The sequence below is a fragment of the Pleurodeles waltl genome, chromosome 8 (genome assembly GCF_031143425.1).
Source record: "Pleurodeles waltl isolate 20211129_DDA chromosome 8, aPleWal1.hap1.20221129, whole genome shotgun sequence".
NCBI lineage: Eukaryota > Metazoa > Chordata > Amphibia > Caudata > Salamandridae > Pleurodeles > Pleurodeles waltl.
In genome coordinates, this window is record NC_090447.1 from 420,982,036 (window position 1) to 421,009,344 (window position 27,309).

A 27,309-nucleotide genomic window follows, 5' to 3' on the forward strand; every position below is an offset into this window, starting at 1 on the left:
AAGGAGAGCTGGTGGATGAGAAAGTTTCCTTAACCAGGCCTAAACAGGCCCAAAAAGTTTAGACACTACTGGAAGAAGGCTTTTGCCTGCCACACTTCACATGCCCACTCGGGTGGGGGAGGGGTTAAGTGGGTGGAAGCATGGAGTGAGAATCTGGTGTCTCACTCCAAATCATTTGACCCAGATGCAGCTCCTACTGAAAAAGAAAGAGGGAAGGAGCATAGAGGACAGACTTTAAGTCAAGCCAGATAACTAGAGGGTGTGGGGCAGTGGAGCTGTTAAGAAAGCACAGCATCCCGCATGAGACAACATAGATCCTTCTGGCGTTAATGAAATAACCATAATGGATGCTCTCATTTCTAGTCACCCACTAGTAGCAGTTGAGTTCCACTGGAGCACAGTTCCACTAGGGAGTGATTCCAATATATACACATACATATTTGTTCCTCTTATTTTGAAAAAGTGCCAGTAACTTCAGTGGGACTTATTTTTCAGTCGCAAACCAACACCCTTTGCTAGGGTGATAATTAATTACTTCAGTTGGCTCATTTTACATGCATAAATGTGCACACTTTATTAAGGTACTGTTAGAAATGGGGGTCTCTAGTTGGCAGTGGTTTGCACTCTCTCCAAGTATGGACCCTAACTCTAGTCAGGGTAAGGGAGTCACGCAGCTAAGATAACCCCTTCTCACTCCCTTGGTAGCTTGACTCAACCCGTCAGGCTTATCTCAGAGGCAATCACACACCACACACACCCCACACACACTTTGAGTAAAACAAGACCAAAATGACAAGCAAAGGTATCACTTTAAAAAAAAAAAAAAAAGTTAAATGTCATTGTAGTTCCTTGAAATCAATGAAGCACTTGACTGAGGCAAAGTACCTGAGATGTGTCAAAAATAAAGATGATGAAGGGGAGGTCATGCGTCAAAAGAGCCAGAGATGCGTTGGTTCCTTACTGTTGCAGGGTAGGTGATGCATCGGTTCCTTACTGCCAAAGGAGAGGTGATGGGTGGTTTACAGCACAAAGCGTTGGTTCCTTTTTGCCCTGCAAAGTCGATGAAGGAAATGACTCCCAGGGACAATGCATTGATGATGCGTCAGAAATACTGTCATTTGATTACTGCCTTACTCTCTGTATCATATATTCTAGAAATACTACGTGCATTTGGCTACTATACAGCCCTGTATAGACATATTCGTAACCGCCGCTTCCCTTATGAGGCCCTGGATGGTAATTAAATTACATGGTATACACTGAATGCATTAAATTGATTGACTTATGCAAGTATTATTGAATGAATTGTGGAGTAAGTAAAGGAATACGGATGGGAATAGTATTAATCAATTGATTAACTAAGTTAAATAGTTTTGTGTAACCTAGAAGGATGTTGAGTATTGTAAAGATGCATTTCAATGAATGGGTAAATATCCTTTTAAAATGGCGATCGCTCAAAAATGTTTTGTTCTTTTGCTATATATTTTGTCCTTTCTTAATGTTTACTTAACTGTTAAAATGGGCTGCCGACACTAAAAACGCACTCACCGAAACTCATTTGTTGCTGTGACTGCATTCGAATAAAGAATGTTTATCCCTTCCCCATGAGTGGTGGCGCACTCTTGCTGCTGGTGCAGTGAAAGGATATGACCAGTATTAAGAAATTAATTGCAAAACAAAGAGGCACTGCACTCCTAGGGGCTTTGATTTCCAAATCAATTTAATTGACCTCCGCATTACACCAACGCATTTAAATCTTTGCCGGTCTTGATCACGGTGGCTGAGTCTGTTTCCAAATGCGATATCTGATGTCATGCCTTTTATACCCTGATATGCATTCTGGTCCTGGTAGTTCATAACATGCTTCCACATTAAGGTGCTACATTTATTATTTGTACATTCTGTTAGATCATAGTCTGCAAAGATCTTTTCTATAGTTCTTCAGAGGAGTGCACACATCAGTGTTACTGGCACAGTGCTCTTACTTTCATATTTTTATGCCTGTACCTCCCCATATCTCTTGTGAAATCACATGAAGCAGTCTGTGCATTCCACCCAAATCCTTGAACGTTCACCAGTTCCATTAGCAGTAAAGTATTACCAAAATGCTCAGTTTCTTTCTTAAGGCAATCACAGTTATTCCAAAACACAATTCATTCACAAAGTCCCCAGACCCTCTCCATTCCAAGGGTTGCATCAGAGTGAAAAAACATTCACCCGGGACAGTGCTTACAGTCTCTTCTTTTTAATGCATTAACGGTTGTTAATTTCTGCAAAGAAGAAAATACCAGGAACAGCCTCACAGGAGACATACTCCTCTGAACAACTATAGAAAAGATCTTTTGTCTTTCTTTAAATCTCTGCTCAGTTAAGAGTGCTAAATCAATTTAGAAAATCCCAGTAAAAATATCTAAGTATCAGCTTTTAGTTGATGGAATAAAGGCAAGTAAATCAGTACATACACTCCTCCTGGCTGAATATACAGTGCTCCGTAGCAGAGTACTCCAAGCCAGGACATCCAGACATCTTAAATGCAAATAGAATAGTAATGTGTCCCCAAGCAGGCATCCCAGATCCATTTAAAGGAGTTGTCTAGGCAATTGTAGATACAGTTAGGCACCTTATCAAGTAAACAACCTTTGTGTGATCCTAATGAAACTGTGGGGTGAATAGCAACCTGCACCATAAAAGAATCCAAAAGTTCTCTTAACTTCCTAGGATCTGCAGCAACAATATGGGGCACTTAAAGGAACTACTGTGATATCAATCGACTGTGATATACAGGACTTCTTCAAAAAGGAATTCTTAAGGGGTAATTGTAGTAAATCCTATTTACATTGCAAACTGTGGAGGTCTCTTCACTGATATGATCTGTAAAGCTTTGTCTTGATTGCTGAAGAAAAAGGCAACTCCTCCCATTAGCCACGGGGCTGTGCTATAGAGAATATTTAATGTAAAAAATATCTGATGCTTCCTTTAGAGGGTTCCATGTAGAAGGGAAAAGCTACAAAGGGCAAAACATATCCTTGTCAAATCTGTAGTTCCTGTTTGAAGGTGAAGATTAATGTAGAAGTAAATAACAAGGCACCAGTCTCTCCTTGATATTCGGGAAGAGCCAAGTAAAGACATCCAGAAGGTGAACAAAAGGTAGTTGCGAACTGTAAGGAAAAATGAGGGACAAATATAGTAGCAAGAGGGCAGTGAAAGGGATTAAAATGAGGTAACAAATAAGTTGTGAGGCATTGTTTGCTAATAAATGCCTCATTATGTATGATTCAAGCAGGAACTGAACATTACAGAAAAGAAGTACTCTGATAGAATATTGTTGAGAACCCTTTTTATATTAAAACCGTACACTTAAAAAAGTCTTGTGATTTAAAAAAAAAAAAAAAAAAAAAAAAAAAAAGAAGAAAAGTGCATCTACATTTGATAATCACCGACTTCGGTTGCAACAATCATTCTGTCCAGAAATTATTTCATTTTTGTTATCCAGACAGAACAATAGTTATTCAGAAGACAGACAATACATATTTTGCAGGTATTGCAGAGACAAAAAACAAAAATTAATTCTTAATATCAAACCATGGTATCCAAGACCTAATCAAGTCTATGTAGTGAACATTTATAAAATGTATGTTTTGTTTAGGCAAGCTAGTAACACTTGTCATATGATATAGATTTAGAGAACATGACAATTTTTATAAGAAAAAGACAATATACAAATGATTAAATCTAACCCACTCTATTTTTTTAATTGATGGAGACGTTTGTGGTCCGTGAATTAATCTAATAAAGACAATTCTTTTCTTACAGATAATTTTAAGGCTTTCTGACTAGAAGACTTTGAGTATGCACTAACATCCACATTTCAGGGTTATATTGGAGATTATAAAGAGCAGAATTAGTAGATACACATATTCTAAGAAAGCTGTTGTTTTAGAAAGTGTAGCTTAATAATGTATGCTTACATAACTGACACAAGGAGTACTGTAATGTGAGTAGGGACGTGAAGATGTAAAACATAATCCATTAATAAGTGTACATAGACTTGCCTTTAACAAAGCAGTTACTGGGTTTCTCTGTCTTCAAGTTCAGTCAGAATGATGACTCCAGACGTTCTATATTCTAGTAATAGGAAATGCTTAAATCGAGCCTGTTGTTGCCGGTGAGGGCCGCTAGCACACATTTTTCATATTTGGCTATTGTTCGGGAACAAGGTGGGGGGACCACAAAAGTGATCAAAGGTGGAAGAGTTTACACAGAAAAACTGTGAAAGTAGGTACCGGCAAGAGTGAGATAAAGGGGGAGGCAGTGCCTGGTGGTAGATTAAGAAGGCCTTGGTGGATTGAAGGCTGCACATCCTTGGAATTTGGTATGCTGATGTTAATAGTGCCATTCATGGGCTTCTGAGCAGAACTTTGGGCTCTGGCACTCATTCTTTTACAAATTAAGCCCTGGTGATAGACAGCCACCACTGTCAAGATACTGTTTTAAGTAATGAATTCTGAAGAGAAAAATGATTAAGGCGAATAAGAAAATACATTTTCAAGTCTTAAGCACTACAGAGGATCCTACAATAATATTGGATAATATTGCACAACCCATTACTCATTGGGCTTGTTACAGTCACCTCTGACCTAAGTTTCTGCATTACTTCTTCTCAATAATATAACCTCTAATTATTTGGAAGTATTTTTAAGGTTCTCACATAATATAATTATGTTGTATCTTTAGTATTGTATAAGACCCAACAATAATGACAAATGTGTGTCCTGTAGCTGTCCTACCTGCTGCAGCTAAACTCTTTAATTATGTGGCCAAGCAATTAATATGTCATTTACAATCAGTAAACCTTTTTTTAACCAACTTTATTTAAAGTTTTAACAAGCTAACACAGGTTATCGCCAGTTCACAGTTCGTACAAATATATTTGTTAACAGGTACATTGCCATAGTATCAGTTAACATTTTGAGGCCCAATCAAGCTGGCTTCTGTTCTGCCTGTGAGAATTCATTGTGCTGGGGAAACGTTGGTACAGTTGCTGGCTTTTGATCACTGCCAGGAGATTTCAGGGGATATGCCTTCAAGTAATTCCATCAGCACAAAAAATTAATTCCTTTTCTTCCCGGCCATGGTCATTTGAAGAGGTACACCCAAACAGTACCTCAGACCTGATCCTTCTGGGATTGCGAGCTTATCTTCTGTACATTAAAGAAGGATTTCCAGTGGAAATCATGTGGCCTAGTCACCTATAACTTAGGCAATCTATGAACAAAAAATATTGTGCCTAATTATGTTGAAACCATTTATGTTAATCCATTCTTTGACCTTGGGCAAGATCCTGATTCTCAGGTTATTGGGAATACCACAATTCCAAACAATATCAGGCATGTAGAGTACACGCGTAGGGTGAATCGAGATAGAACATCACAGTATTGCTAATGTTTTTATGTATAGCAAAAAGAGCAGCTTGTCTGGCCCAGACCACATTGGATTGTTTCATCTCTGCATATGTGACATATTGTAGTGAAGACAGTCTGAAAATATCCCTTTACAAAGGGGTGGTAAGCTGTTTTAGGACAGAGTACCTCATATTCTGAAATAGTAGGAGAGGGTGAGGGGGGAGCGTGACTACTGGAACTCCAGACATAGATCCTCTGGCACTGGTATTCACAGACAAATAATTAAAGAAATAATCAATAGAACCTGGATTGCTTGAAAGAACTCTGTGACCAAATTGATCCTCAGATCGAATTTCTAGAATCTAAATTCTAAGGCCATTGGTCAGCTCACAGAACCCAAAGTCCTGAGGAGCCAGACTCCTCCCTACTAAATGGCTTCATTTTAAATAGAGTTCTAATGTCATAGTGAACATCCTTTAGCTCCCTCCCTCTACCCCTTGCTTAGTGGATGTTGTTCTGTCCTTGCTTCTAATGATTTCTAGAACTTCATACACTGTGATGCTTGCAAGAGTATTCATATTTGAACAACATGTTTGTGAGTTCTAGTTTTGTGAGTTCTAATGCTGCCACCATTGCAATCCCTTGGGGTTGATTGCAGTGCCGTGGCTTTCTGACTCTTCGGTCTGCAACAAGCATTGGGTGGAAGGAATCGCTAAATTTGGTAAGATCAGTCCAAATGGTTAGAAGAGATTTTCTACATCTCCACACCCTTTGATTTTGCCTTGCAGTTAACTGTTTGCTGCAGCCTTTGCGGAGACTATAGGTCATGCTTTGTGACTTGTGTGATATAGGGTTATTGCAGAGCATATTGGGTGACATGGTAGTCTCGATCAGAGTACACCACCTTGCTTCCTGATATGATTATTTTCAAGCTTTTTCATGACTTCTTTGTCCAAGTGCCTCCACACTTGCAGGTGCCTGAGTTGATAGATTTTTGTGTGCTAGGCTTGCCAGTGAGTAGATTACAGTATACTACAGACATCTTGTCAGAATTGAGATGAGTACAGTTATCAGTGTTTCTGTATGGAGTGCTCTGATTACTAGTCTGGTTACCAGTGTGGTATTTGCCACAATATCCTACTTTGCAGGCATAAGCAGTGGCTTTCGAAGTTGTGTGGCATTTGTTACATGGAGCATTAATGTGCAGATTGTTAGACCTGTCAACCTTAGGGTGGTCTTCCCCCAAATCATTTTGCCTTTTCCTCGTCTATATTTCTGAATTTATTTTTGTTGGCTGTGGGACTCTGTGCACTTTGCCACTGCTAACCAGTGCGAAAGTGCTTGTGCTCACTCCCCAAAACATAGTAATATTGGCTTATACCCGAGTAGCATATTTAGTTTATCTATATTTCCCTAGTAAAGTGGTATAGTATATGCCCAGGGCTGGTATATTATATGCTGCTACTGGCCTGCAGCACTTATTATACCTCCCACTTAGGTAGCCCCTTAAAACATGTCCCATTCTTGCCATAGCAGCCTTTTGGCAATTTTAAACTGCCAGTTCAACTTGACAAAATAACCCCCTGGCCAATCCTACAACTCCCTTTTTTTTATACATTTGTCATCCATAAAGAAGACCCCAGACAGCCCATAGGGCAAGATGCATTGTAAAAGGTGGACATGCACTTTTAGGTTTTACACGTCCTGATTAGTAAAAAACAAACAAAAAAAAAAAGTACAAATTTATTTCTCACGTCTATGAGGCCTACCTCTCCCATAGGATAACATTGGGATATCTTATTACATTAAATAAGTGTTAACATTTGATTGGTAGCGAGTAGGAAAATCATGTTTGGTGTTTGAGGAACTGTAATTTAAAATCCTCTTTAATGGTAAAGTTGAATATTAAATCACAAGTCTGATAATGGCACTTTTAGAAAGTCACTATTCTTCAGTAGTGCTGTACACTTTAAGCCAAATGTCCTACTACAGCTCTAGTCTTCTTTGGTGTGTGTGCTACTTTCCTTAGGTTACCTGGAAGAAGGTTCACTTCAATGTATATCAAATCCATCTTGTTTACTAAATTTGTACTTAAACCCATATATTGTCTTAAGTAAATCTTTGTGAGGGGGCTCATAAAGTGCTAGGCAGTCATCATCACTTACCATAGCTTTGCTTTTCACCCCCCCCCCTACTTTTTGCAGTGTATTGATCTATGTTGCTCTTCTGCGCAGGGTTACCATTTTTATTCTTGCCCTTGTTGACCAGTGTCTCTGTGGTATTGCTGTCCACCAGGTGAGTGCCAATCTATTGTCAACTCATGCAGTGCAAAAACATCAAATCCAAGAAGTACAGGCTGTGGTTGAGAGCCAGGTCCACATTTTAGTCCAAGTTATTCCTAGAGCCTTGGAATGTTAGGTAGGATCTTCATCACTGTCACCTCTCTGGGCAGCTATCAGTAGCCCCGCATCCAGCAAGTGTCCTTCAACTCCCTACAGTGGTTCTTTGTCTAGCAGCTCGAATGTAATGGCAGATGTCTAAAACCCATCAGTTATGGTGGGAAAAGGCCCAGATTTTCAAGGCATTTAGGGTGTCCACATCAGTCCATTTCAGCTCCAACTCCCAAAGGAACACTTTCAGTTTGAGCCCCATATCTTCTAGTCCCCTTCCTGTGGAGGAAGTGGGCTTGTGCGAAGAGTCCATCCTCCCTGTATTCCTTCACTCGGGAATGCTTCAGCTGCTGCCTTACACAAAATCTAGCATAGAATGTCCACTCCATAGCAGTGACAAGCAGCTAGCACAGTTCCACTCCGTTCTTTGTTGGTCGTTTGGCACTGAAGGACCATAGTCTGTTCATCATATCAGGAGAGTCCTCAGCTGGGTGCATTCTCCCTCATTTCAGACCAGACAGACATTTGCACATGAACATAGAATAAGAGTTTGCGATTATGGGACTTAGAAGATCACCAAGCTGCCAGTCCTATACCTATGATCAGGCTGACAAGGTTCTTTTACTCATCCCACTGTTTGACAACAGTCACTATCTCAGCAGTCTACTACAGAATCTTTTATAGTTTTAGTTTGAGTATTTTCAAAACGTTTGGTACTTTTTCGTTCTCTTTTTGCATTATTTTTGTGGAAACTCAAAGGTTTCTGCCATAGCTGTTTAAAATCACCTCTATTTGTCTATGGTCGTTAGCCTCCTGGTTATTCTATTGTTTATAACCCCTCTCTCATTTCCTGTATGAACTATTGTGATGTCCATGCCTAGCTAAGCCAAGGAGATCCTGGTGTCAGTAATAGAAAGCTATTAACCTCTGAGGGCAGTGCTGTAAGTTGTTGCCCTACAGACCCGTATTTCACTGTGTCCTATATTTTTGTAAATTTTTTAATTTTTTTTTAATTAGTGTTATCCATGGATTTGTGATGCATGTGTCTCCACGTAAGTAGGCACCATGGTTCCCAAAATACGTTTTTGGCAGCCCTGATTCGAGGGATCCAGGTCCCAGTGTCAGAGTTAAAAATAACAAAAATGTTCAACTTCTGTCACCTCAGTTACCTTCCTTCATTTCTCGAGCAAACTTGATTGGTTGCCTCTGAAAAAGGTATGCTTCTGGAAGTCAACATTTTCAAGTTTGGAATGTCCTCCCTTAGCTAGGGCAAAGACGTGATTAAGGTGAAGTGGAGGAGTCAATTATATATTATATAATAGATATCCGTCCACATCAACTTAAACACAGAAAGACTTCCTACCGTTGAACGATATGGATCAGAAGACCCAAATGGGGAGACCAAAGATTGATCTTGGGCAAGGAAGGAAAAGGAAACACTGAAAAACTAAGTACTGGTTATCAAATAAAGCAAGTTGATGAACAACACCTAACTAGATATTCAAAGAGAATGTGCTTGAAAACAATAAAGGTATGAGAGCAGAATGAATAAATTGCTGGAAGACGGAAATCCACCAGCAATGAGGTGTTGCCAGCCAGTGTTGCAGTTGAAAACATTCCAAGATCTATGTGTAGGTACGAGATGACTCCAACCAAACTTCCATTAAATCATTAAAAGCCAGAAAAGGCTACCACTGCAAACCCATAGACTGAAGCTTCTCGAAATGTGTTCTCTGTGTTCAAGCTAGTGAGGCGCTGAGTGTAGATGACAACCAAAACCACTTTCGGTGTGCAGGTAAGTTCTGATACTCAGGAGCTAATTTCCTCATTGTGTATGCCAGAGAATGATGAAAGTTAGTTATCCTAAGGTAAAAGTCTTACCTGGGTCCCTGCAGCATGAGACAAAACTATTTCTAGATTCAGGAAAGTTAACCGATGATTGTAGCTCTCTATTGCATTTCCGTCCCCTCTGGCCCTAATCAGCCACATTGTAAACTTTAAGGTTGAAGTGAGGAGTTGCATTTTCCCCTAGGCAGCATGGGGAAGAGGCCAGGAACTGTCAAATAGGTGCTGTTTTGTGCACGTGGCCAGGGCCGTGTGAATGGTTCTTGACCTTCATTCGTGCACCAACATTACCTTTCTTGCAGAAAAGAACTTTCCAGTGCAATAGTGGCAGATTGACATAAATCCCACCCTTTTAAGTTACCTTTAAGTATGAGGCAATGGATTACAAAAGTTGTAAGAAACAATTCCCGCTGCAACCACAACCCTAAAACACATTGTGTCTCTCAGAACTCATGAAAGACATGATTGCTGGTTTTCAGTTTGCTTTAAAATGTAGCTTTTCAACACCCCATCTCCTAAAATGAATCCAGATGCTAGTGGAACTTTTAGTGGGACAACATCTTCACAGAAGAAACGTTATTTATAATGATCTCTCATTTCCTTTCAGACACCCTAACGTTGGTGAAGTTTTCATCTGAGCCGTTTGTTAAAACTATGTACCCATTCCAAAAGATCTTCCTTTCAGGTAGTGTTAACCAGGTTCCTGAGTAGGTAACTTGAGTGACTCTGTGCCCAGCTCCTCCTTTGAGGATGTTACTGGAACTGCCCCACAGTGAAATGAAATGATGTAAAGCAGTGGTTCCCAACCTTTTGATTTCTGTGGACCCCCACTTTAACATTAATGGAACCCAGGGACCCCCACTGAATCATCATTAGAATCCAGGGACCCCCGCCTGAGTCATTACTGGAAGCTGAGGACCAAATTTGTCAATATTTTTTAATTTTCTAGGCTCTCGCGGACCCCCTGAGAAGGCTTTGCGGACCCCCAGGGGTCCCCGGACCACAGGTTGGGAACCACTGATGTAAAGTATACAGTGTTAGATTTTTTGTTGTTGTGAGCCTTATTTAGTGTTTGGTGGGTGCAGTACCCTGTCACAAAAGTTGTGACTATTCCATATGCCATATTAGAAGTGCATTATAGCCCGTGACAATTGCAATATGGTGGACGGGATATCTGCTATGTTGTGATTGAGTGTCCCGTCTCACAAACACTAAATAAGGTCTTTAGTCATGTTTTAAATTTTTCCAGTTGCCACTTCTATTAGATCTTAAATGTTCATTTGGAAGAGGTATTTCCTCAAGCATTTTTGTGAATGATAATGATTCGACGGGGGAAAACAACAAAGTTTTTTTTTTTTTTATAATCCTCAAACACTCAAAATTTGACAGTGCTTGATGCATAAAAGACTGTTTTTTCATTGATAACCCTCAACAAAAACATTGAAATGCATATAAAGTTTTCCTTGATTTTTGCTCCAAGACTTTTTAGTGTGTTCTCTCTCTACCCATTTGTTTAGAATTTTATGTATGGTCTTAGGTCAGGGGTCTCCTATCTTTTCTATAGCATGAACTAATTCTTAACAGTGGAAATAGTCCAGAGCTATAGATGACGTCCACTATTGTTGCAGTAGTGAGCACATCAGAGACAATTAAAATAGTGGGCACACCTTGCTGGATTAATAGTAGTGGCTACCCAGATAAGTCGCAGTACTCCACTTACATGCCTTCAAGATAAATACATTTGAGTTAATAAAAGTAATTAGAACTATACTTACCTTTGTATACATACTTCCAAAATATTGTGGTAGCCTCTAGTCTGAATAGAATATTTTTTCTGGATAATATTTAAAATTAAATATTGTAGTAGAACTTCGACCACCCCAATACATGAAATGAGGATACTAGCAGCAGTGTCATGAACAGCTTTGTTAAAATAAAATGCTAATGACATTAGAGTCACAACAGTAAGTACCTTCTGGCACAAAGCAAATACTACAAGGTGTTAACCTGCACAACTTGGTGTGAGCTATCATTCAAAGGGCAGTGTAAATATGTTTTAGATTTGCAGTCATTTTGTTTTCAAACATGAGCATATCGTTTTTTCAAAATACATAGTTTTCTATCAATTATGAACATTCTATTCGGAGTTAACACAATTAGAGAGCATCTTGTCTTTTTCTTGCAAAGTGACCTTCTTCAATCTGGCTAGAGTACACCATCTAAATTAAGTACTCTGCTTATCTGCACTTCAAGGATTTACTTTCAGGGTACTTGCAAGCTACTAGTAGCTCCCGAACTACCCATTGGAGACCTCAGTCTTTGGTGAATTCAGTCAATGGAATTGACTTCCCCTGCTGATGGTACTTTCTTTCTGGATAAATGTGCATCAACAGAAACATGTTTTTATCTTGCTTCCCTGCTAGCCTATTAATGCATCTTGGTTTTGCATCTGTTGCAATTAATGTGATTGAACATCTTGTGAATATATATATATTTTTTTTAGATACCACCGTTTCCTTGATGTGAACAGTCACAGCTTGCAGAGAACAATAGAAGGGTGAGCTTCTCTTCATGCTTGTTTTTAGCAAAGTAGCTAGTAGGTTATTTTTCAGTGTCGGCAGTTAATACTATTGTTTGTGTTTTACCAGGATATATGAAAAGTTGATCATTCACTCGGATATCAGTAAAGCGGAAAGTTGGAAGGGACTGACTGAAGAATTTCTCAGCTTGCCACTTCCCAATGTTCAGGGAACAAAGGTAAAACATAATTTGGTAACTATTTCATCTCTACCGAATTCTCACAATGTTGGTTGAAATATCTCTTTGTGAAAGTTCTTATGGATAAAATTTCCCCAGATGAGGGGGAAGTTGTAAATGAATGACAGTGTGACATTGTACTCTAATTTTGTTGCTAGCCAGACCCGGAAGTATATTGTATCTTCTCCTACAACTTACTCTTAGGAATACTTCTTTTCGTACAAAGAGCATATCAAAGCCCTTTTGTGAATGCATGATAGGATAACCAGGTAGTACAGTTAAGTGGGCAAGCCGCCTCCTACTGAAATGTGTGTGCAGCATGAAATATGGCTGCTGCATGCTGTCACAGGTTTGAATATAATTGCATTTACTCAGCCTTCCAGCCCTTGCAAGGACAATTAAATGAGTACAATCTAGCACTCAATAAGGAGTTATGTGGTCATGGTTGTCAAAATTACTGTGCCTGAATATTTTATTCTATCCAATAATTGCATTACTGCACTGTGTAATTCACTACCGGAATGGTGAATAACCACACGGAGCTAGAATTACAGAGATTTTTTCAGCCTGTAGATTTTGGATTAATGGGACACTTCTACTCCCTGCTCTGCGCAGGTGGGTGCAGGGCTTGGGGTAGGGATGCTGTAGTAGTGCATGGAATGATGTCGGCAGGCTGGGGGGAGTGTTGCACTGGCTTGTTTCCTGCTTTTTAGGGGCCCCACCTGGTAGTTTACAAACCTTCCCAGGGGAAAAGTAAGGGTTGCAGGTAGTTGTCTCTCGCCAGTCAGACAATCGCTTATCTGCAGGGGGCATATTGAATACATAGCTCCACCCATATTCTTGGATATAGTAACACACACAAAATAGCTGGTATTTTACTGCATATGTTTATTTAGTATACATTTTTCATCTAGAAATCCGGTGCACCAGAATGATGATCTTATGGCAATTTCAGCAGTCATTATGAAAAGCAGAGAAATTACTAGAAAAGCTCCAAGCACATTTCATCACACATGCCTACTCTGTTAGTTTAATCCCTGCCCCTGCGTTGCATATATGCTTCCAGCCATGCTGCTATGTGTCTGTGTTTGGTTATGAAATCTAACTACATTTTATAATGCCAAATTGTGCCACTTTGCCCACATATCTTACACAGCTGTTCGATCTACATTTGGATATCAGTATACCCCCTTAGCACACAGCCCCGTGTATGCTGACCTTTCCTAATTATAGCATTGTTTCAAAGATTCATCGCCAAAACTTTCTTGTGGAGAAAGGAGGGGACACTCTTACTCAACTCTTATGTTGCTTCTTTAGAAAGCATTTTAAAGAAGTGTATGGAAGGCAAGCAAATGTAACTCTTCCTGCTTCCTTCCAAGACAGGATCTGTACAAGTCAGGATGGCCTTCTGGCTAAAGTAATCATATCTAGATCTGAAGCTTTCAGACAGTGGAAAGTTTCTGATTCTCTGTTTTGTTAACATGACTAATCTAAAAATGCAGCCCTGACTACAATATGACAATCAAGCGCACATTTGTTGGCATTACCATTGAAATAGTTCACGTTCTAGGTCTCTGAGCAATTGGTGGGTTCGTGTTGGCATATAATCAAGCCTGGGTTGTATGTAATAAATCTATTACCAGTAAAGCCGTTCCACACAACACCATACCCCCTCCCTCTAAGAGAGGATCAGGTGATGTTTCAGTGCTTGTGTCCAGAGCCACTGCCGGCCTCCCACTATGTTATACTAGCTTTAAAAACAGACCTGCTGTTCACGCACCTGGTATTCTTGAGGACAGGAACTTGTGATTGGTAAAAACGGTATTCCACATAGTGCCTGCACTCTGACTGCCCTGTTCTCAGACCCAAACCTGGGGAAAGTAACACCTATTAATTATTGCAGTTTGTGCAGTAAGTGAAATATAAATCTAGTCTTATATTTAAATTGACAGTGGACTCTGGGATTGAGCAAATGTTTCTGTTAATTGCTTTCTGCTTGTCCATTGACTAGGGGATTTCCTTCATTTGTTGAAAGTTCAGAATTTAAAGAAACATATACCCTGCCCCTATTTTTCGACTCCTGTTTTCAGCTTGTATGTACTTTAGAGTAGGGCCGTAACTTTGACTCTCACTGCCTTGTGGTGCGAGAGGTCCTGGTTCTACAGTTCATGGGGGCCCCACCTGGAGAACAAAAAACATTTGTAAATAATAGGAACCCAGCTACTCCGAGGCAGGCTGAGTGGGCCCATTGAAGCGGAGTTATCAGTTTCGGGGACAGTGTGGAGCCCAACTAGAGAGGCCCTGTAACTCATATGCAAGGTCTCCATCTTGGGCTCTTAGACAGCAGCGGAACTGGCGATTTTCACTTTCTCTGCAACTGAATTCCCAAATGCTGTACAGAGCAGGTCTGGAGAAGAGCTTGGTAATTGAGACGTCAACATAAGGTCTTTCTCTTTTGTAGATTACCACCAACACTGGGAGTGCAAGGACTTGGTCTCCTGCTATCCAGATCCTACAATATAATGTCCCAAATACCCAAGAGCACCTCTTCTTCTTTTTAAAATTTTTTTTTTCAAATATATTTTTATTAACAATCCGCTGTCTTACACTTGCAAATCAAATTACGGCATCATCTTGTTCTCATCATATACATCGTTAAACAGATAAATATCATATCAAAGCGTTACAGATACTTGGGTTCCCAACTTATTATTCATTATGCCTGCTATATAGTACTAAGCGGTCTCAGAAGCTGATGCGCTAACGTTGCTGCATTAGAGATTCCCTCGCCCGATGGCTCTGTAATACCATTTTGGTTTTTATGGCTACATAACAGACTTAACTTAGCTTTAAAAATGTTTAACTATTTTGGCATCGTGTGGCTGGGCCTCTACAGCTGTTGGTGCAAGTCTCTCCCAGGAGTCTCCATTGTTTGGGAGGTAGCTAGCCATGTACTCTTCCCCCCCTTCCTAGCAAGTACGTGGTAGTTCGTGCCCGACCAGTCCCTGCCCCCTGTTACTCGGTGTGGTCTGTTGGTGCCTTCGTCCCCATCTTACATTTGGTTTCAGGGTCCTTCCCTAGGGCCACATTCTGTTGGGCGTATTATCACCCATCTCACCCTTACGTCCTCCTAGACTTCTATTTCTGCTGATTCCACATTGGGTGTTACCGGCCCCCCTCATCAAGTCGTCCCAGCTCGTCACTAAGTCCTCCCACTCTGGGGCAATAGGGGTTTGACGGATGCCTCTCGCTTTTTCGCCTTTACCCCAGAACACCTCTATTAACAGTCCTTCCTGACTTCAAGTTGTTTAAAACTTCATGTAAATGATTTGCAAACCAGAGAACGCAAGACCAACTACAAAAATGATGCTTGTTTTACAGGCCTATTCCTCATGGTCGTATATTGTGGCGAAGTTGAAAATAAATACACAACTTCTGTTTAAAATACATAAATTTAATATTTTAGATCCCAGAGAAGAGTGTATGCTCAAGCTCGCAGAGCACCATTCCTGGGTCAGAATAGGATTTTTTTTTTCAAAATTAAACTGAAACTGCACTTTATGGTAGTCAGTAGCTGTACATGCTGTTACAGTTTAAAGGGGGTTCAGGGCATCTTTCTTAGTGATATTGGAGAACCAGAAAGCTGCCACCGTATCATATGTGATGCCTCTCACCAGTCTTAACCTTGTTGCCAAGATTGTTTTAAATTCTGGGACCCATTGTTTTATTTATATTATTGGCATGTCCTTTAAAATCCCAGCATGCAAAGTGTTCTGGATAAAACACCAGACCTGGCTGAAGTGTTGTATTATGGCACAGGACGGTTTGGCTCCTGTGCACACCTTTCTATTCAGAGTTACCATTTAGCCTCAGCCAGTGGAGTACTTGTTTTGTAGGTTGACTTGCTCTTATGCAGCCGCTACTGGCCCTGTTTCTGCAAAGCAGGCTACCACTTCTGTTTCACAAGCTTTTAAAGGTTTGTGCAAATAAGATTTGCACAGCTCCTGCCCTGCCCTGCCTAGGTTTGCCAAACGTACAGATTTAGGCAACAGGGGATAACATTGCGGCACCTCTATCTTCTCCAGATTTCAAAACTGAATCCTGTGGCTTTTTGGCTAGCGTTCCTGTCTTACCTTCTTGTGGCCTTAAAAAAATGTAAATGAACTAGGCACTGCTGGAGACTGACCGTCTGACTGGGCTTGTGTTGGCTAATATCAGGTCTCGTACGGAGACATGGGCAACCAATTGGAGCCTTTGGATTTGGGGCTGAGCACCCATCACTTAATCCGTAGTAAGTGTGATGCTCAGCTATCTCTGAGATTTGATGCCCATACATAAGTTCATGCAGTGCTCAAGCACTTGTGGTCATGATGCCAAACCAAGTGAGAGAACCACCAACGGCCACATGATGCAGGCTTAAAGCCTTATAGCTTCTGATAGTGACCCAGAGTTATATGGGCTGTGGAAAGTTGGAGGATTTGATAAGTATGCACTTGTTTCCTCTCAAGAATGTTTGAGCCAAATCTGCAGAGACAGACTGCTAGGTTCTTGGATCCCCATCCCCTGATGTACAGTGATTGATGGATGGCACAGTAGAGAACTGATCAGTAACCTGATGTTTGAACCTACCTTAACACCTGGGCTCTTTCTCTCCGAGACTCTACCCTTGGCCAGTTACGCCCTACTTATTTCTGACCAGTCGGGATTACTCTTAGATGGAGCACTTTGGGCTTGAGTTAATGCCAGATATGTAGGACTTCACAAGGTGCCTCTAGTGCCTTACCTCCAGCTAAACCCATCTTGTCAAATATCAGCACCTAGAGTCCTGTAATACCTGGTAAACAGATGCAATGTGTAACAGTCATTTCTAATAACATCTTTAGCAGCCGAGGTAAAATAAGCACCACTAGTGCATTGAACATGCCTTTTCTAATGGCGAAACACCCAGACAGGCTATTTGGCACACTGAGCATTAGGTTATTAGTAGCACCTCACAACTTTAGAGCAGCTCCCTAAAATATTCAAACATACAAATGCACATATAAGTCCTTTGGCATAGGATGTCAGCAGTATCTCACCTTAGTCAGGCCACCAGAAAATGAAGCCACTCCAGATCTGCTATTATGATAGTTTATCAATTGCAGCTTAATAACAGTAATCTGATGCTATTTCATTTTCTGACACAAACATTTTGATGAGCTAATTACTGGCACTAAAACAATAATGGAACTGCTTCTGTTTTGGCATAAATTATTTGTGAATCTTGGGAGTCTATTTACTGTTTGAGTTAGGCACATATATGATTTGCATTCACAAAGGCATAATGCTTTTGGGTACTGAGAAATACTCTGATATGTCTCTCTTCTGAGAACTCCCCTTCTTGGGCTATAAAACATAGGGATAAAATAACTACTTACTTTGGAAAGTACTGTTGTACAAAGGAAATTTGACCACATTTAATCAAATTGTCATGGGGGTTGAATAGGCAACCACACTCCTCTAAACATTTTCCAAGACGTCTGCCTCACTGACTCCTAGATATAGTTCTGCCTCAAATGCCAACTGACTCACCTGTTTGTGTTTCCTGTTTTGGCAGACCACGAAAGTAGGGATTGGGCAGATGTATTACCTTGCCAGGATTGCACAGTTAAGAGGCAGGATTTTATATCCAGGCCTGAAATACTACTTAACTACTAGGCCATTTCTTGTTGCAATAAGAGCATGCATCTTAAACAGTGGTTTCTGGGTGTAATTTCTTTTCATTTCCTTTACTTCTTAGCTAAAAGTCACAAAGGCCACTGCAAACAGAGTGACTGAAACTCTGCTTTGACTCAAGGGGAAGAAGCAGAGATGATGGCATTTGATCTTCACTAATTCATTGCATTTCATTAGCATATGTACATCCTTTACAAAAAGATTGCTGTAAAGATCTTTTTCTTAAGGGTATCATTTATTCATAAACATTTCTGTGAAATTAGGAACACACACAGTTGGTCGCTAAACTCAAGTTTACAACATCAGTAACACCAATGCTGGATCTGAAAGTCTCGATTACCTGGTCAGATCACAAGATCATCATTTTGAGCTCTGAGTCCGTTTATTCTCACATAAATAAACGTGCACAAACTAAAGCATCCATGCTTGGAAGGAAATCTGTATTCCAGCGCTTATAGACACTTAAGTCACAGTTGCATCTTTTAAGAGATGAAATAACCTCTACAAGAGCTTTTTCAGTCGCTTGGAGCTGCAATAATTAAGCATGCCCCTGTGAAAACGATTAAGAATTTTAGATCTAGACCTTCAGCACCTTGGTTTTCTCTGTAGCTAAGAGAGCGGAAACAGATGCAGAAGGCAAGAAATAGTCCACAGGAAGCAGTATAGATCAGAGGAAAAAGCGAAATATATAAAACTTATCAAAGAATACAAACATTTTATCATAACCGAAAAGACTAAGGGCCTGATTACAACTTTGGAGGAAGGTGTTAATCCGTCCCAAGAGTGACGGTAAAGTGACGGATATACCACCAGCCGTATTACGAGTCCATTATATCCTATGGAACTCGTAATACGGCTGGTGGTATATCCGTCACATTTGGGACGGATTACCACCTCCTCCAAAGTTGTAATCAGGCCCTAAATCTTTTTGAAAAAAAATTCATGCTGCAAAACTCCATGAAGGAACGATTGAAACCTTGTGCAGTTTACCGTCTGACCCTACTTCAGCTCCCTGCCAGCTCTTCTGCTATCAAGTTGGGTATTTTTTCTAAAGAAAAGTAGAGATAATCTTCAATGAACTAAATGACAAGGATAATGCACCTGTTCCTTATTGCGATCAATATAACGCAGCCCAAAGTCTCAACTCTTTAGTGAATATTCCCTTGCTCACAGGTACAGAGTGATTTGAACTGGTCGGTCAAGCAAAATCTGGGGCCCATTCTGTTCCTTGCCCTCCTAAAATAATGCATAAGATTGTGGGAGTAATCGCACCTCCTCTGCCTCTGTTATTGAACACCATCTTGGATTCTGGATCTTTTCCAATAGGATGGGAAAAAGATTCCATTCTCCTGCTTTTGAAAAAGCCAACGTTCTAACCTAAAGAGGTTAAAAAAACAAAACTACTACCCTGTCTCACGTCTACTCCTACCTGCTAAGGTATTAGAAAAACATGAACATCACTTTATCTAAATTTGTTGAGGAGAATGGGGTGCTAGACCCAGCCCAGTTTGGTTTCAGGCCAAATCATAGTACTGAGTTGGCCCTGGTTGTGGCCATTGACCAAGTGAGAAGTATATTTGATGCAGGTGGGAAGGCTGCTATTAGATTTGTTGGCAGCCTACAACACCGTTAATCACAACATTTTGATATCTGGTCTGGTGGATACTGGAATTGGAGCCTCTGCCCTGAAACACTTCATATCCTTCCTCTCCCAGAGAGAACATTCTGTGGACTTGGGAAACTGGTTTTTAAGCCTTTCTCACCGCCGTATGTAGTTCCTCAAGGCTCATCATTGAGCCCTACATTATTTAGTATCTTTTGTGACCCCACTAACTAAACAGATTTGATCTTTGGTCCTTGTTCCTGTTGTATATGCAGGCAACACTCAACTGATTGTGTCCATGCCAGGCAATTTTCAAGATACAGCTTCTCGCTTCAATAGCTGCATGGGGCCTATTGTCCAATGGATGAATGGAAATAGTTTCATGCTAAACTCAGCAAAAACTGAAGTTCTTTTTTCAGAAAGAATTCTCCATCCTGAAATCAATCCTGGTGGCTGCAGTGTCTTGGAGCCCCCCATACTAGTATCAACAGTTAAAAATGTAGGAATCATTTACGACCACAGTCGGTTTTTCAATTCACAAACTAACAAATTCACTTCTTCCTGTTTCTTTCTGCTGTGCAAGATTAGGAGGATTCTTATGTGTATTCCTTTGGAATTACAGAAAGCTATGGTGACTTCACTGGTACTATCAAGACTTGACTGCTGCAATGCCTTATATTTAGGCATTCACCAGCATTCATTGAAAAAACTTAAATGTCTTTCCCCTGCAACACTTCTAAATAAGATTCAAAATTTCAGTCTGTCAGGAACTCTATAAGAGCTCCGTTGGTTGCTGGTGAAGAAAATAATCAAATTAAAAGTGCTGTACCTTGCTCATAAATCTCTCTATGGTGCTGCCCCAGACTACCTAAAGATCAATCTCACCTAGCACCAGCCCCATAGGACGTTACAATCCTGAATTTCTAGAGCAATCAGTGTTTGTAAGTTCAGGAGATCCAACTGGGGTGTCAGAAGTTGTATCCAGATCACAGCCCAGCTATGGACTAGTTTAGCGGAACAGTTGAGAAACCAGTCTGGTCATCTGAATGACAGGAAACATCTCAAAACGCGGCTGTTCTCCTATCTATGATAAGTTATAGTTGGGCTTTCAGCACAGGTTATGCCAATTAGTATGGTAGACACGCTGCGCCAAGATGCCACTGGCATTTGCATGCTTTACAAGCCTATCAATATCAAACCTATCCATATCAACCCTAAATGCCAGCATGGCAGAGCATGTCAATCTCAAACTATTGCCATTTTTTTCTTTTACCCACTAAATAGATTGCTGAAACACATGCTTTCCTGCTGATAACATCAGGAGTGTGGTAATGGTTCATCTGACACAGTTGGCAGGCTGAGGATGTTTTGGAGGGGGGTGGGGGGGCCAATGGGCTCAATGTACTTCTTCCCCTAAGATTGGTTTACACCACAGCATCTGAGAGTAATGAATGAGAAACCTACATTCTCCATTGTATTTGAAGTGAGAAGAATGGAATTTAAGGAAGACAAGAACATGCTGAACATACATACACAAATGCTAATGTCTGTGTCAGCTTTTATTTTTTCCTTTCTTTGAGATAAATGTGTTTTAGTATAGCACTTTAAAGCTGATGTCTGACTTGTTTCTGGGCAGTTCAGGGCAGAGTCCTGAATTTAGCAGATATGCAACAATGGCAGAATTGTTTCACATAGAGATGTGGAAGTAACAGGCATAAATCCCAAATGTCACTACGGTTAGAGTGATCTCTTCTAACCTGCAGGGACTGACTCCACCACAGGGACAGTGTGGATGCATACTAGCATGAATACTAGCAAAATAGACTTCCTTCAGGAGATATGCTTTAATACAGTCCAGATCAGGCTCTGTTATACGGAGTTCTCAAAATAGCTCTTATTTTCCATTCCTTCCAAAACTTCTGAGGAGGATGACCTATTGCATTTACCTTCTTCAAAGGCAAAGAACAGTGGGAGTGATACATTTTGATACAGGGCAACAGTGGAGACTGCGACTAACACTGACTTCTCTACATTCATTCAAATGCCTCAAAGGAATATGTTTTGACCCCTGTGTTTACTTTGTCAAAGCAGAGGTACTCTAAGGAGGCACAATTAAGCAGTTCATGGATATCAGGATGGATAGATCACTACAAAGAGAAGGAACTCAGTAGGAATGTTAAGAGCCTTGAAGAGAAGAATGTGAAAGGCAGTATTCACGACTCCGGAAGAGGAAACCACATGAACACTAAGTACTATCTCTTGTACGACTATTTAGGCAGAAAGCTTGCACTTGTGTGAGTCACACACTCAAACAACTTCCTATTAATGCTAATTAAGCAATTTTATCTTGGACCATGCCTCCGTCACATTGATGCTGAGACTAGTTACTGCTAATTTGAAGCATTGAACCTGGAGGCTGGGGGTATATGTTGAAACATAATTAAGTTAAGGGAAAAAGTTAGGCACAAATCAATGATTGTCTCAAAGGCAAATGCTGAGAGCTTCTCTTATGCTTTGGTTGGGGGTTGCTTTATCATATGCAAGTTTAAAGTTAAGAGAGGGAATGCATGCAATCCTTAAGGGAAATCGATGGTGCATGAACCACTTTGTGTTGCATTGAGTGTATGGAAAACATGAAACAACTTATTAATGATCAGAAACTAAAAGCATACCTTATTGATCTTTGCCAAATGTGCAATCCCAAAGATCAAGCAGAAATGTTACAATGGGGTAATTGGAGTGAATTGCTTGTAGGTGGCTGTATTAAAGATTAAATGGATCAAACACACCTACAAATGCAGAGAATCTCCTCAGAAGTAGTACTCAAAATATTTTTATTGAAATTATGGTTGTCTCATAGATCATAGCAGTTAGTTCCCAAATAGTTTCCTGTTCATTTTTCATAGGATAACCACAGCGGTCATACAGTTATTGCTTTCTCCTGCTATGACAGAACAGTTTGGTAGGATGCAACAGTTTGGTAGCAAGCTCTATAAACTTGTTAGTCTCTTATTTCTCTTCTAACATGCTTATCATCCACTGTATTATCTGTAACAACAGAGTAGAGGAAGCATTTACATGTGGCAGATGTAGCTAAACTCGTTGGCTAACAGAAGACAGCAACTAAAGATGAAAAACCAAAGGCAATAAGGAAAATCGAGGCCCAGACCCAGTGGCTTTCTGTCCTTCTTTTTTTTTTTTTTTTTTTTTAATACATGACTGATCCAGCCCTATTCTCTGTCAAACCTGTTGCTTACGGTTGTGTCTTGCTAGAAATGTAGATTGCCACCATTCCTTGCTAGAGGCAATTATTTCAGAACTCGGCAAGGGCTTAGCACTTTGCGGCTTGGATAGGCACATACTTTAATAAACACTGATGCCGCCATTGGTACCGGATTTCTAGCCCACAGGCTAGTATCGGTTGTGACCTACTTGACTTCACCCCCTCACCAATCAGTCTGTCAATCTGGTTTATAATAATGGCTGTTAAGCTGGTCATAACATTTAAAAGGCAACTCATCTGATATATAGTAACGTTGTATCTGGGTTGTTGAGTGGGTAAGTTGTCTTTAAAGAACTGTACTAGGTAATAGAGAACTGTACTGGGAATCTAGAATGCTGGGGGGAGAACAGCATTTTTATGAAGGACTGGCGGGAATGAGACGTTTGGTTCATTTTGGAAATAAAATCTTCACAATATTTCTACATGTCCAGAGTGAAGATTGCTACAAATTTTGGTGACGAGCTGTTTGGGAACATGTTTTCCACGTCTTGTCGGGATCGACCTGCGTGGGAGTATCAGGCTACTTGTTGTCGGCGTTCATTTTAAAGTAGGCGTTGTTGGTGTTCATTAAATTGCACCTTTCTTTAAAGTAAGCGTTATTTACGATCCTCTGGGACGGGCTGACGGCATTTGGAAACTAACATAATTACGGACGGGCAAGTATTGCCTATTTACTTTCAACATGCTTCTATTTTAACAGACATTTTACTGCGTCTGTATGGTTGCATAGCAACGTCATTATGCTGTTCTGCCTTCAAGCAATTTCCCGCTCTGCTAGTCACGAGTGTATGTTGAAAGACGCTCGTGATTTTAACTGCCTGCATCGCGCTCTACATACTTTGAGCCTGTTTTGACTGCATGGAAACCTTCGCGCATACCGGATTACATTAACAGAATGAAAATATTCTTACTGAACTGTGCGTGAAGCTGCATATTGCCTGTCAAGTTTTTTTTTGTTGTTTTTTTTCTCTGCCTACTTCCTGTTCTATAGGAAAGAAAGGACGGATAGTCTTTCTTTGTTTGCAATTGTAGTTTCTTTCTTTCTTGGCACATTTGTTCCTATTAAAAAGGAAAGGACGTTTTTATTTTTTTTATCATCAATAAAATAATAATTAAAAAAATATATATACACATTTTTATTTAGAAATAAAAATAGAAAGGAAATGCAGTTTGAGCCTCCTGCAAAAGTTTTACAACTCAAAGGGGACCCACCTATACCGTTGTCTAGAGGGAAGGAAGTATTTTAACCTATTTAAAGGCCATTGTTGAAGATGGTATGTCACAAGAAAGAAAAAAATAATATTTTGTTACATTGCTTGGGCTCTGAAGGGCAATTCATTTTCAGGACTCTTCCACAAGGACCTGTTCAGGATGAAGAAATAGATGTTTTTAAAGATGCTCTAAGTAAACTGGAAAATAGATTCAAGCCCACTACGAGCATAACCTTGAATAGGTTCAAATTTTATACTAGAGGTCAACAAATGGATGAAACATTTGATGAGTTTTTGACTGGGTTACGAGGTTTGTCCATGCACTGCAGTTTTGGACCCATTACCGATGAGATGATCAGAGATCAAATTATTGTTCATGTTAGGAGCAGAGGAATTCAAGAACAGTTATGGGTGATCCGAAACTACAAGATGTTATAAATACTGCAAAGGTGCTGGAACAATCACAAAAATGGAAGATGTCTGTGCAAGAGACTGAGAAGAACAAGATGTCTGAGTTGGACGTTGTTGGAGCAATTGGGGGCAGTGGCTTTAGTAACTATGCTGTTTCCAGAAATACTGCGTGGAACTAGAAAGAGGACAAAAATGGAAGAACTGATAGAATGTCATGTTATTGTTGTGGTAGTTTAAATCATCTTGCTAATTCTCCACAGTGTCCTGCAATGGGAAAGGAGTGCAATAAATGTGGGAAGATAGTACATTTTGCAAGAGTTTGTAAGGATGTTAAAAAAGGTGATGGCGGTAGTAGAGGGAAAGTCTCATTTGTGTGCGAAGAAAGATAGAAAGGGGTTGTGTTGTCTATTAAGAATGACTCTGTTAACAATAGTGGGGGGGTGGTGAAGCAACCCAAGTGTATGGTATTTATTGAGGGTCAGGAACTGGTATTAATGGCTGACTCAGGATCTCCGTGGACAATTATCACCTGTGATTATTTTGTTCAGAAATTTAATGAGGTTTGGAAACTGTCCAACGTAGCATGCTCGGATATTGTTGCAGAAGGATATGATGGTACTGCAATCAATGTCATGGGTTATGTAAGAACTGTGATATGTTTTAAGGAGTGTTCTGCAGAAATCAAATTGTATGTGGCTGAGAAAGGAGTAAATGTGTTGGGGTGGAGAGACCAAGCCGAGCTGGGGATAATTTTGAATCCTAGGTCTTGTGAGCATGTGATGTTGGTTGAAGAAGGTGACAAGGGTAATTGGATTGTTTCTAAATTTCCACATGTATTTTCCGAAACTTTGGGTAAGTTGAGAAATTACAGTCACAAGATCAGACTGAAAGGGAATGCTAAACCGTGGTGTAGAAGTTGAGGAATGTTACTATAGGTGTGCGGGATGAATTAATATTTTGATGGAGATGGTTAAAGAGGAAGTTATTGAAGAAGTTGAATCCTCTGAGTGGGTTTCACCCATTGTTTTAGCTCGGAAACCTAACAATTCTTTGAGGCTGTGTGTAGATTTGAGGGCATTGAATGCACACATTATAATCAACTGCCACCCACTGCCCAACATTAATGAAGTTGTTAGCATGTTGGAATGAGCAAAATAATTTTCTGCACTAGATTTGAGGTCGGTGTACCATCAAATTGAACTCACTGAGGATTCCAGACCTCTCACTGCGTTAATCACTCCACAAGGGCTATTTCAATTTAAACATATGCCTTTTGGACTGGCGTCTGCGGCGTCAGTATTTCAGAGGGCAATGTTTATTTTGTTTAAAGACATGGACAAATTTGTAAAGTTCTTCCAGCATGATAGCCATTACTGATGCACCTGCACCGGATAATCGTACAAAACTGTCTTTTGCAGGGTTGTGTGAATGCTATAGCAAGTTCATTGAAAATTTGGAAGATGGAATCCTTGAGAGAATTGACCAGGAAGAATGTAGCGTATGTCTGAAAGGCAGGGGTGTGATTTGAGGCTAATAAAAGGGAAATTGCTAATGCACCTACACTCAAACCGTTTAATGTTAAGGCGCAGTGTGTTGTGACGGTTGATGCAAGTATGTATGGAGTGGGGGAGTGCTTTCTCAAAAGTGTGGGAAAGATGTATGGAACGATACATTTGCTTCACGTACCTTAACTGACGCAAAGAGGAGGTATGCGGTAATTGAGAAGGAGTTATTGGCTTGTGTCTGGGTTATTGAGCATTTTCAAAATTACATTTGCGGTTCACAATTTGTTCTTCAGACAGATTATAAGCCTTTAGTGGGCATTCTGTCTGCGGGAGGAGGTTGGAATGCGACAGCGCGTATTGCAAGATTAGTCTCAAGGTTGCAAGAATATTCTTTTCAAGTTGAGTATGTACAAGGGAAAAACAATTCTGTTGCTGATTGCCTATCACGACTTCCTCAGAAGAGTTCGAATACCTTGGATGCATGTGTTTCTAGTGATTTGGACATTGTGTCTGAGTTTAGCCCTGAATTCTTCAGAAATATTAAGGAGAGAGAAGGGCTGAATAAGGATCAGGAAGATTCAACTCTGCTGGAAGTCAACTGTTATGTGAGGTTGGGTTGGCCAAGGAAAGAAGCTATTTTGGAAGAAATTGGGCCTTTCTTTAAAGTAAAAGATGATTTGGAGATTGAAAATGATCTTGTATTCAAAGGGGGCAAATGTGTTCCACCTAAAGGCATGCAAACAATCATTTTGAAATTGGCGCATGAAGGGCATCCTGGAATGTCATCTATGAAAAGATTGATACAAACTTCTTTTTGGTGGCCGGGCATGGATAAGATGGCAAAGAGGACTGTCAGGGAGTGTGGTGTGTGTGTGTGTGTGTGTGTGAATGCTGAGAAGATGTTGAGGACAGTGCCAGCCCCCATTACGTCCAGTTAAATGGCCTGATTCTCCATGGCAATGGGGGTTTGATATTTCTGGTCCGTCCCCATTTTTGCCTTACGAGACTTGGTTTGCTTTGGTATTAGTGGACTATCATTCTAAGTGGCCAGAAGTGAAACTGGTATCGCAGGTCACGACGATGTTATTGACTTTTTAAAGAGGTGTTTGCCAAAGAGGGATATCCAGAGACTGTGGTGTTGGACAATGGTGTTCAATTGGTATGGAAGGAGATGCAAAGATTCCTCA

The 27,309-nt window shown here is 40.3% G+C and overlaps 1 protein-coding gene across 1 annotated transcript in view; it reads left to right on the top strand.

The window, feature by feature from the left end:
* TUBGCP5 (tubulin gamma complex component 5) overlaps window positions 1-27,309 on the top strand; it is a 326,919-nt gene that overhangs the window by 21,840 nt on the left and 277,770 nt on the right. Inside the window, exons 2-3 of the mRNA XM_069204290.1 lie at window positions 12,141-12,194; window positions 12,286-12,394. Coding sequence (XP_069060391.1) covers window positions 12,141-12,194; window positions 12,286-12,394 — 163 coding nt within the window. The remainder of the gene's footprint in view (window positions 1-12,140; window positions 12,195-12,285; window positions 12,395-27,309) is intronic.